The 13,164-nt window shown below is 37.1% G+C and overlaps 1 protein-coding gene across 1 annotated transcript; it reads left to right on the top strand.

The window, feature by feature from the left end:
* The first annotated feature begins 1,249 nt into the window (after positions 1 to 1,249).
* LOC121864578 lies at positions 1,250 to 8,086 on the top strand. Its single transcript, XM_042363645.1, has 4 exons — positions 1,250 to 1,462; positions 5,888 to 6,019; positions 6,482 to 6,617; positions 7,588 to 8,086. The coding sequence occupies exons 1-4, from the start codon at positions 1,250 to 1,252 to the stop codon at positions 7,788 to 7,790; spliced, it is 684 nt and encodes a 227-aa protein (XP_042219579.1). The 3' UTR covers positions 7,791 to 8,086.
* Positions 8,087 to 13,164: the final 5,078 nt, after the last annotated feature.

Raw genomic sequence — 13,164 nt, 5'->3', positions numbered from 1 at the left:
TGTTAATTTTGTAGGGGGTTATTTGAAGCCCAGTACTGTTCATGATTCTACAGCTTGGGCTGGTAGACCATTCCAGGTCTCACCATCTGTGTGAAGAAGTATTTCCTGATATTTGTTCTGCAAGATAGTTTGACGAGTTTGTAATTATCTCCTTTCAGGATATTGTATATTTTAATGAAATCTTCCACATTGTGCCTTGTCTGAAAGGTCTACTGAACTTGGATAATCGAGATGATATACAGTAGTTCTGGAATCATCTTGATTGCTTGTGCTGGACCTTTTCTAGGGATGTTATATCTTTCTGGAGGTAGGGTTTCCATGCTTGTATGCAGTAATCCAGACTGGGACATACTTGAGAGTTGTATAGTTCAAGGAGAATTTTTCTATCATTACCTGTATATTCAAAGGTACATTTATAATTCCCAAATCTCAATTTGCTTTTCTCACTGCTGGAGTTACTTGTTGTGCCACCTTCATTGAATGACTTATCACAACACCAAGATCTTTCTCCTTATTGACAGAATCCAGGAAAGTGTGAAGGGACTTGCATTTTGTAATGTTAAAGACCATTTGCCAGTCTCAAGTCCATTTGAACAGCTCATGTGGGTAATTTTTGCCTTGTGACATGTTCTTGACTTCTTTGACACCAATTGTCATTGGGTAAAGACAAAGGTGGCCAATCTAACTATCCAAAAAGGTGGAGGTAAAAATAAACTTACATTTGTTTTAGTGCAATATTACTCAGTGCCTACCAAGGGCAGACACATGATGACAATACTGCTCCTGCATGCCTACTACAGCTGTCACATGATGACAATACTGCCCCTGTATGCCTACTACAGCAAACACATATTGACAATACTGTACTGCCCCTGTATGCCTACCACAGCAGATGATATAGCTACCATAGCAATATATGTTCATTCAAGCCTTTTCTCAATGTAATGCCTGAAACCAGAATCAAGATCAGACACACACACAGGTTCTCTCAGAAATTGGATGTCATTCATGAATTCTTATTACAGTATCAGATGTGTTCTATTATGGTACTTCCCTTCAACCATCAAGTCCAAAATTTCTATCTGGTTTACCCGTCACTAAAAATCTAGCATCACCCACCAGCAGCAGCAGCAGCAGCAGCATATGCTTCCCCAAATATCACTCACTGTATATAAGTGTTTAATATTGCATTGCTCTTAGAAATAAAATTTTATAAATCTAAATTTAAATCTATCCTCATATACTCCATATGCATTTACACCAACAGGTAATGGAAAAGGAGGTGGAAGATATCATCCAGGAATGTATCAGACCCAACTTCGTGGAGTTGCCAGTGGTGATCGAGCGGCTGCCCACGCCAAATGTGCAGGGGCAGTACTACCCCCTCGACACTGACCTCGAAGACAACGAATCGCTTCCTTACGATAACGACTCCCCCCAGCTCAAGAAGGAGGGTGACCAGGTAACAAAATGCAGAAACAGATATCAAATGCCAGGCTAATAACTTTAGTACAGGGAGTGAAGGAAGGAAGGAAGGGAAAGTAAGTAATAAATCAGAGAGAGAGAGAGAGAGAGAGATATAAACCAGATTAAGTGGAAGGGAGTATTCAGGAAAGGATGAAGAGTAGAGTCAGGTAAACTAAAAGGCTGTCTTGGTAAGAATTGGACTATGAGGATGGTGAAGACAGAATGGGAAATGAAAGATTAGTTATCAAAAGAGAACCACATAACAGAGAGGGAAGAGCTTGATAAATAATGAAGGAAGAGAGACCAGGTACAAGCAGAAATAGATAAGGAAGGATGACAAGATAACAAGTGGTAGAAGGATGAAGAAGGAACTGAATAAGGAGGGAAAAGGTAGCAAGATCATGAAAGGAGAAGGATAAATCTTACCAAGATGACAGGTATGCTAATAGACAAAGGAAAATGGCATATGTGTGCCCTATATTCAAACAGGGTGATTAACACGGCTCAAACAATTAAGGTGCAGCCTTCTGGAGTCATCCTACTTCCAGAAAAAATAAATAGAAGTTGGAAGTTACACAAGCCCCCAAGCCCCATCTGTACAAGCAGCCTAAATAATTGTGGCTATCTTGTCATCAGATTTACTACCTCACTTACTGTTACATACTACAGGTACTCCTCTACTTACGAACGCGTTACGTTCCTGAGGCTTGCTTGTAAGTCCATCTTTGCTCTTGTAGATACCAAATATATTGTAAAAAATGAAAATATTATGGATATATAGTACAGCTATACCCTTTAATACAGCTTTAAAATCTGGCTCACTCTTCTCCTCTTAGGTAATGTTTGTTCTATCTGGAATTTTCTTCAAAATAGTCCAGTCTCATCCACATTAAACACCTGTTCTGGCAGGTAACCCCCCCTCAGTGATGGTGTTTGTATCTCTGAAAGTTTGTAAGTTGAATGTTCTTAAGTAGAGGAGCACCTGTACAGTAATATCATTGTAATGCATTATTTTAAGAAAAATGGTACCAACCAATCATGTGTTATGGCTTTAGTTTTGTTGGAACCTGAACCCTTTTCTGGTTACTAACTGGACTGTAATCAATCCAAAACACTCAATGGTATGAACATAACACTGAAGCACTAAGATTTCAGTATCATATGTTTTTTGCTACAAAATACCTACAGAGATATCACACATTTTATAGTAAGCATTCCAAAACACTTACCCGGTAATGATACACACATTAACACTTGATCCATACTCGGTCGGGTTCTGGAATGTTAAATGTCACCCCTGGTCGTCTAAAAATTTGGGGGAGGACTTAAAAGATGCAATTTGGTATATGAAACTTTAGAACAACACTAATTTTGGCTGTACTCACCATTTTGGAGTTTGCAGGATGGGAAGTATGAAGCATAGGGTTTGTGGCTGTGTGGCATAAATTACCATGTTGCTACATCGTCATGTTTTCTACTCGTGGATTTATATCTTCACTGTTCCACTCACCTAATTTTATCACTTTTTTAACTTATGTATGTCTAATTTATTCATAACAGTGATTAGAGATACAGTTTTATTGCTTCACACTAACATTATTTACATTATGAACTGGCACTAGCGCATCTGACTACATATTACTACTCACACACACACACACCTGACCCTGCAAAATAAAGCAATTTTTTTTCTAAAAACCTTAGTATGTACTGTAAATGCCTAGCATTAACTCACCAGGCCAACATACAGGCAATTAAAACATCTAATAATTACTTAAATACGTAATATTAGGAGGACACGTCACTACCTGGCATTTAATAGCAGATTTCGTTGTCTTAAGCAAGCCAAATGGTGAAATGATCATATAGGATGACCTGCCTGTAGCAGGTGTTGCTAAATGTCATTCTCCTTTCCCTACATGAAGGAGGGATTGTACACACTGTTTGCTGTACTGTACATACACTCTCTACATACTAGCATACACTGACCACTCTGCTATATATACTACTGTACATATGGTACTTTCACTTTCTGAATGTACAGTACTGTACTTTACAGTGTGCATGAATATGATTACTTTTTACATCTTAATTAACACTATTTAAATGGTAGTCTTGGCTGATTATATGCTGGTACAGTACTGCACAACACAGTTTGTGAGCAACCAAGCTACTACTCTCATGATGCTAGAGTTTGAGGAGATAGACTGCAAGATACATCAGCCAATTTTAGGCATCCCATGCAGTCATATGACAGTACAGGTACAGAGTAGTAGCCAATCATAGCTCACGAACATTTTGAGTCTACCCACCCATATGCTCGGCACATGCCGATGCACGATGCAATTTTTCGGAAATTTGTTTGAATGCCCAGAACGGAGAGATTTTTCTCGGAGTGCTCCAAAAAATAAAATAAATTTCAGGGTAAAGGAAAGCCTTGAATTACGATGATTCATATTTAAAACCCTGGTTAGTTTAAGACCTGGTTCAAGTTACATAGTTATTTTACAGGTATCTCTTACGTTACAGAAACTCAGGTTGCGGAAATTCGCCCATAGTACTCATTTTGTTAATTATGACCACTATATTTGGGATATAACCTGCAATTAAATGCCAGGTAGCGACGGGTCCTCCTAATATTATGTATTAAGTAATTATTATTTGTTTTAATTGCCTATATGTTGGCTTGGCGAGTTATTGCTAGGCATTAACATACGTAGGTATAAAGCTAGATGTTGCATTCTGGACTATATCACAAAAACTGCTTTTTTAGAAAAAAAAAAGTTTTTTTTTTATGGTCATTTGCCCACCCGGGCACAGGTAATTTTTAATGACCCACATCAAGGCCTGGGGAGGGGGGGGAGGGATATAATAAATTAATAATAATAAAAATTATAAATACTGTAATAATAATAGAACCATAAATAAAAAAATAAAAATAATTAAAAAAAATATTGAGAGTGAGAAATGATATATGTATGTTGTGTTGTCAAAATAAGAAAACAATTGAAACCCTGGGATAAATTATAAAAAATTTCAACACAAAAATTGTGATATAGAACAAAAAATGTTTTACAGAAATTATAATTTATTAAGGCTGAAAATCAAACTGGAAGGGTACTGAATTCTGGGAAATGTCCTAGTGTAGATAGATGACCTTCTACATGACCGCAAGCAGTGTGTGGTGATTAATGGCATGAAATCATCATCTGTACTTGTCACAAGTGGGGTACCACAGGGCAGTGTACTGGGCCTGCTGTTGTTTGTTTCATAAATGACATGCCTGACATTGTACACTCCTACATACAAATGTTTGCCGATGACGCCAAGTTATTTCAGGAAAGCAAGAACCAAGCAGACTGTGAAGAGCTGCAGCAGGACCTCTGTGGGCTCCGAGAATGGTTGAAGAAATGGCTGCTGAAATTCAATGTCACGAAGTGTAAGAGGATGCACCTGGGGCGTACCAACGGTAAGGAGGCGTATCATATGTCCCAACGGGATGAAGAAACTGCACTATTTGAGACTGAATGTGAGAAGGACCTAGGTGTGTATGTTGACAATGAGCTAAAGTTCTCGGGCCATTGCGAGAAGAAGGTAAATCAGGCAAATAAATTATTGGATCTTATAAGAAGGTCGTTAAGATATCTAGACATTCCGTCCCTCGTAACGATCTTCAAGAGTGAAGTGCTTCCCCATCTGGAGTACTGTCACCCTGTCTGGTCCCCGAGATATGCTACGGACTGTCAGTTGATTGAAAATGTTTAAAGGAGGGCCACCAGACTGGTGCCTGCACTTCGGCACCTCAGCTACCCTGAGTGATTGGAGCGCCTGAACTGCCTAGCTTATACTACAGACGGGCAAGGGGAGACCTAATTGAGGTGTATAAACCTCTCAGGGGGCACTAAGTCGAGTGTCCTTACTTGGAGCTGGCAGATCGGTTCACAAGGGGTCACAGCTCAAGATTGAAGAAGCCGCAAGTCCAGAAAACTGTGAGGGCAAACTTTTTCGGCGTGAGAGTTGTGAACTCTTGGAACAATCTACCAGAAAGTGTTGTGATGGCACAGAGTGTGAGCTCTTTCTAGACAAGACTTGACCAACACTGGAGCAGGTTCAGGTACATTCAGGGGCTGGTGCATGCCCAGTACTTGCCAACAGTGCGTAACAGAGACGTGACCGATCGCCAAAGCGGCTAACGAGCCGATCAGTGGTGAAGAGGATAAAAGAAAAGGGAAAGTAACAGAGACGTGACCGATCACCCAAGCGGCTAACGAGCCAATCAGTGGTGAAGAGGATAAAAGTAAAATAAGTTAAGTGTGCCTTGATTAGTGACTCGGTTCAGCTGTGATCTGGTCTTCAACCCCATCCCTCACTACCTGTTACCTTTTATGTAGGCCAACAATTTTTTTTCTTCACTTTCCAGACGGTGAAAGTCCCAACTGAACAGCAGGAAAAGGAAGACAACGAGAATGACTCACAGAGCCAAAGTCATGAATCTGATGACGTCATCTACCAGGTCATCCCTCGCCAAGCACAGGGAGGCACCTACACATGGGTTAGTAGGATGATAGATTAGAAAATAATATTAGAATAGAATAAGTAGGGGTTCAGGGGTTGGGCTCTTAATAATAAGGGTAGGGTTGATTGCTAGATAAATTTTTCCCAATAGTATAAGCAGATAGTCGAGCTTTACACAGTAACACACCTTGGATAAAACTCATTGGTTACGATATTGCCACTGCGCAAAGCTGGGAGAGGATTTAGATATTTAAGCTATACACCTAATAAGCAGGACAAAGACAAGTGAGGGCATCTTTGTTAGAATACCAGGCAAGTGAGGTTGCCTGGGCAGGTATATTATAGGTCAGGTAAAATAACCAAGATCAGTATGCATGATATGTCAAACAGTCAATTGGGTTATACCCATGTCATTCCAGTATGACAGACAAAGCAGTATGGCAGAAGAGTTTTCTACACCCAACATGCAGCCCCTTAATACCAATGTGCTCTTGTGCAGGGCTTCTTCCTGGAAGGTGCACGCTGGGATCGTGAACAACATTGCTTGGCGGAGATGTCAGCCAAGCAGCTACATGACCAGTTACCTATCATCCTTTTCCAACCTGCTGCCCTCCCAGACATGTCACACCATGAGGGTATGTGCCCCCAACACACCTTCTCTTTACTCATTCCTTTACCTTGCCCTACATGTTCAATTTAATTTTCTTTATCACTGAGTCAGACCAGGTATTCTCATCAAGGTGATTTAACCATATCATTGGTTAAGATTTTATGGGTACCTGAAAATTGCTCCATGTCAAAAGTAATGATATGTCAGTATACTATTTACAAAATGAAATTTGGTTTATGTACTGTATAATAAAACCTAGATTTCAAACTATTTGAAACTATTGAATGGATATAACCTAGAATACAGTAGACAATTTTTTTCTGCAAATTGTTAAATGACTGGATTATTTTTATACACCAGTTATTCCTGTTCTCAGTGGATTTAAATGTAAATTAAGTGGTATACGTATATGTTTTAGTTTATATCGGCAAATATATCTTGGTGACAACTTTATTCACAGCAAAAAGAAAATCTTTACTCCTTTAGATTTTGAGATAAGACTACTGGTATGGTATGTCAAATTTTAAATAAATCATATTATTGATATTTAATACACTTAGTGGAGCTTACCAAAAATAAACACTCGTGACTTCTTTGCATGAAACACGAAGGGAATGTTCATTACAAGTGAACATAAAATTAAAATAATTTTTGAGCAGTTTGTTAAGATACTGTCATTAGTTACATAACCAAAATCTTTTGAAGGAATATGTAACCAAGAACTTATAACTTATGATTCACAAATTTTGATGAGTCTGAGATGTTAATGACATTTCTGCTAACTGATGTTTTATTTAGATTAGCCACACTCGTATATTGTCCTGAACTTATTTGCACAAAAATACATCACTCAGATACTGAAGTAGAATGATTCAGCTTAGTGAATGCCAACAAACTCTCGATAATCTGGACTAATTGGAAGAAAGTTGATTCATAAACTACTTATTTTTATACATCATCAAATTGCCTGAAGATTTTCATAGCGTTGTCTGCAGGTGTGAGCTGTAAATATGAAGACCAGGCAGAAGAGAAAGGCATGTACCACTGCCCTGTGTACCACACCAGCGAGCGGAGTGGAACACTCTCCACCACAGGACATTCCTCCAATCATATCCTTGATTTGATCCTGCCTTCCTCCCTCCCATGCCACCACTGGGTCAGTCGTGCAGCAGCAGCCCTTACCCAATTAGATGACTGAACCCCATGTATTTATCAGCAAGTCATCTTCAACTAACTGAATGACTGAAGATCATTTGCATACGTCACCCAACTGAATGGTCTATATTCTACTATGAATGAGCTGGATGACTGAACTCCATCTACATGCCACCATTTCTCAGTTGGATAAGTGAACATCATCTTAATTTGTAATCACTCAGAAGGATGAGAACTTCGTAACACATTACTACCATCCAGTTGGAAGCCAAACCAACATCCACACCATATGACAACAGACTGGCTAACCTAAAGTAAACCATATCTTCTCCAACTAAATCTAACTTTCTATATATTCCTAAACAAGGTGTCATGAACATTTTAAGGCATATTTTGTATCTGAGACAGAATATTGGCAATTTTCCTTGGCACTAGAATCAGACTTTGCCATGAAGCTTGTTGGTGTGATCAAATTACTTAATACTATATTACCTAAAACATATGCATTGTACATGCATAAAGAACTAATGTAATGCTGTATACATAATGTAATGGATCCACATGGTAATTTTCTGCCAAAACTTTTCACTACTATTGCCTGACCTGCCAAGGTGTGGTGTGTGTTCTTGTGCAGCGGACAAGGAAAAATGTTTTTTATCTTGTGCCTTGTCAGTTTTTCTGAAAACATTGAAATAATTCACAGATAAAGAGAGTGATACGATACTAAGAGTAATTATCAGAACAGAACAGAACAGACCATGCCATTTAAGAGAGAGAGATGGCATTGGAAAAGTTATGCCTCCCAAATCCCAACCAGCAACTAAAATGAACTGAATCACAGATCTTTAGGCAATAGCTGCATGGGAAGGATGCATGCCCACGTCACAGCTGAATGGCTGGGACTAGTGCACTGTCTTCGAATGCCCTGAGAGCACAACATCGCTAACAAAAACCAACAATATTGTACTACCACAAACACTTACAAAATTGTACCACCAACAGCAATAAAAAATAATAATGCCATTACCACCATATATATATATATATATATATATATATATATATATATATATATATATATATATATATATATATATATATATATATATATATATATATATATATATATAGTGGTACCCCACTTAACGCGGTCAATTGAACCCAGAGGGTCCCGCGTTAAGTGAAAACCGCGTTAAGTGAATAACAGAACATATGGGATTAATTCCAATAGAACCCAGCCCGACCCCCAAACTCCACTTTTTGACGACAAATAACTATGTTGTAGTAAAAATAACATCTTAATTTTATGATGGTACATGCACACAATTAATACTTAAGAGAAATACAGTCGCCAAGTTAATGTCCATTCAAATAATGGACTCAACTCCCTCCCCCTCTCACACTACAGTACACAGCCAGCTAACAGATGGTCGGTCGGTCCCTCCCTCCCCCCCCCCACCCCCCACCAACCGTCCCAAGGAGATGTGTGGGATAACCTCAAACTAAAGTTAGGAAAATATAATTGACATTGCTGGATTCCTTGTAAGACCAGGAATATTTTGAATATAAATGTCATATATTTTTCACAAAAGATAACATACTTACTCAGATTAAACATTTTATCTAAAAATTGTATGTTTAATGCAAAAAATATGTTGTTTATATTCAAAATGATCACCAAATTATAAGAATTCCAGCAATGTAAATTATATTCTGGCCGGATAATTTGTATGAATTTTATGAGCTAAAACAAATATCTACAGTTAATAAAAAAAAAAATATATTCTTCAACACTATCTGTCAATCAAAGTACCCCACCTTGCCTCCCCCCCTCTTCCAACCGCGCGGTCAGTCCCAACCCTCCCCCCACCCCCCACCAATCCTCCATTCAAGAGTTTTTAACATTTAGTAATAAATAATACCTCAGATTAAAGTTAGGATAATATAATTGACATTGCTGGATTCCTTGTAAGACCAGGAATATTTTGAATATAAATGTCATATATTTTGGACAAAAGATAACATACTTACTCAGATTAAACATTTTATCTAAAAATTGTATGTTTAATGCAAAAAATATGTTGTTTATATTCAAAATGATCACCAAATTATAAGAATTCCAGCAATGTAAATTATATTCTGACCGGGTAATTTGTATGAATTTTATGAGCTAAAACAAATATCTTCAGTTAAAAAAAATAATTCTTCACCGGGTAACAGATGGTCGGTCGGTTGGTCCCTCCCTCCCCCCCACCCCCCACCAACCGTCCCAAGGAGATGTGTGGGATAACCACTAAATTTTAATAAATAATACCTCAAACTAAAGTTAGGATAATATAATTGACATTGCTGGATTCCTTGTAAGACCAGGAATATTTTGAATATAAATGTCATATATTTTGGACAAAAGATAACATACTTACTCAGATTAAACATTTTATCTAAAAATTGTATGTTTAATGCAAAAAATATGTTGTTTATATTCAAAATGATCACCAAATTATAAGAATTCCAGCAATGTAAACTATATTCTGGCTGGGTAATTTGTATGAATTTTATGAGCTAAAACAGGCAGTCAGGCAGGGTGGCGGGTGGGGGGTGGTGCGAATCTAAAAATAGCTCTCGAGCCGGACACTCACCGCGTTGCTGTGGAAAAATCCGCGTTAAGTGAAAGTTCAGCTTTGGCAAGGCACCGCGTATATGCGAAAACGCGTTAAGTGAAAGCGCGTTAAGCGGGGTAATACTGTATATATATATATATATATATATATATATATATATATATATATATATATATATATATATATATATATATATATATATATATATATATATATATATATATATATATATATATATATATATATATATATATATATATATATTTCATAAATCACAATGAAAACGTGGATAAGATAAATCTTGATAAAATCACACGGGAAAATGGAAACAACGGAGTACCTTAGCTTTCGTCTTTATTCAAGACATCTTCAGAGGCAACTGGATTACATGGACAGAGAGAGGCTTAAATATACAGGGTGACCTAAAAACATGAGGTCAGGTCAAAATGATGACATCCACTAATCCCCACACCAACACACACGTAGAGGAGCTTAAGAGAAGGGGGCGACGTGACTAGCCAAGTCAGGTCAGAAAAAAGGGACCCACAAAATAACTATCATACATCTAGATAAAAGGTTTTCAAAGCATTTTTAACCTTGGGCCACTGACAAATAAATTTATGTAACATATTATCAGTTTTGAACTGACCATCACTAAGGTTTATTGATTTTAATTCCTTAATCAAACTAGCTTCAACCAGAAGTCTTTCTGTGACACAAGATGATATGAATACTTCTAAGCTTTTTTCCCAAGCAATGGGGTGATTATTATTCCTAACATGAACGAACAAGGCACTGCTTTCAGATGCAGTTCTGATATTATACTTATGTTGTTTGATTCTGAGCTGCAGTGTTTTTCCTGTCTGACCTACATAATTACAATTACATTTGCTACATGGAATACAATAAACACTTCCATTTACATTCAAACTTGGGCTATTCCTTATTAACATATTGGTAATGGTTGAGTCATACTTGAAAACAACATTAATATTTAGAAGCTTGAGGGACCGAACTAACGGGACAAATTCATTACGATAGGGCAGAGTCAAAATATTCTTAAGTGTAGGAACTTGTCTGGTTTGAGAGGAATGAAAGGATTTTTTAGCCCTTTTAAAACAACGATCAACAAACACGGAAGGGTACCCAAGTTTCTGTGCAATAGAACGAATGTGTTTCAATTCATCGTCAATAAATTCAGAGTCACAAATACGCAGACATCTTAAGAACATAGCAGAAAAAACTGACATTTTGGTAGACTCAAGGTGATTCGATAAAAAGTGAATGAAACTGTCTACCTGTGTGGGCTTTCTATATACCTTAAATTTATAGTTTTGGCCATTTCTCATGATAAGCATATCAAGAAATGGAAGGGATTCATTTATTTCTCTCTCAATTTTGAATGTGATACTAGGGACAATATTATTAAGCTTGTCTAAAAATTCCAATGGGTCACTGTTTTTAGGCCAAAGACAAAGAACATCATCTACATATCTATACCATGGAGGAATAAAGTCCACTATATTGGGTAGTAATCTAGACTCAAAAAACTCCATATAAATACAGGCTAGAGGAGCAGAAAGACAATTACCCATGCTCATACCAAATATTTGCTTGTAGAACTTCCCATTTGCTCTAAACACATTGTCAGTTACGCATAACTCTATCAATTTCAGGAAAGTATCATGTTCAATAGTTAAATCTAGCAGTTGTAATTTATCTTTAAGAAATGAAAGTAAGTCTTTCACAGGTACTCTAGTGAACAGTGAATTTACATCAAAACTTATTAATTCGCAAGGTTCATTGTGTTTCTTGAGTTTATCAATTAAATCACTGCTATTGTGTATATGTGAATTAGATATTTGGCCTGTAAGAGGGGATATCATCTTTACCAGCCACTTGGATAATTTGTAAGTAACAGAACCCACAGAACTCACGATAGGACGTAAAGGATTATTAAGCTTGTGTGTTTTGATCATAAGATGATAAGTTTATGAACAAATTTGGATCACTCAATATGGTCCAGTAACTCTCGTCAAACAGAGCATTTAATTTGGCATTTAACCTTCTTTTTTGGGCTTTGTCAGTTTCACTAAGAAGTTGATATACAAAATCACGAATGGTGTGCCACTTATCAACACAAACACTGTTTATGATCTACAGACAAATGAGAAACTTGTTCTTGGTTTTGGTAGGAAGTTTTCTATCACTCAACGGTGCGTTAATCCGCTTACTATTGCTAAAGGTTTAATCAACCTGGAAAAGAAGAAGTCGTCTGATGTTACAAATGAAGATATTTCCATAGCTAAAGGTTGTATACATAGTGTTTTAAATAAGAAATTTGCTTCAAACATTCCAAAAAGATTTGAAACAGCCTTGATAAACTTGAAAAGAAATAAGAATATCCATATTACCAAGGCTGATAAGTCTAATGCTATTGTTATCTTGGATAAAAGTGACTACAATGATAAGATGAATTCATTACTTAGTGATGAAAGCTTGTGACCGTATCTAACACCTCGGTTAACGTAATTTCGATTAACGAACTGCCTTCCATAAGGATCTTCAATTCGGTTAACGAAAAAAAATTCGCTTAACGAACTTCTTACGAACCGACCTCAACATGTTTTCGCTTGCACTGACCGGGCAACCAGCTTTAGTATCAGTCCGCCAATACATTAATCGGTTCTAGGGCTTAAATTCCTTACTATTTTTGTAAATATCAAGAAGTTTATACTATTCAATAATTTTAAAAGTTTAATATTCAATTTTTTAGTCATTTTAACAATTATTGAA

The sequence above is a fragment of the Homarus americanus genome, unplaced genomic scaffold (assembly GCF_018991925.1).
Source record: "Homarus americanus isolate GMGI-L3 unplaced genomic scaffold, GMGI_Hamer_2.0 scaffold22639, whole genome shotgun sequence".
NCBI classification, from domain to species: domain Eukaryota; kingdom Metazoa; phylum Arthropoda; class Malacostraca; order Decapoda; family Nephropidae; genus Homarus; species Homarus americanus.
Note: the sequence above shows the minus strand (reverse complement) of the source record. Positions and strands in the feature narration are given on the sequence as shown.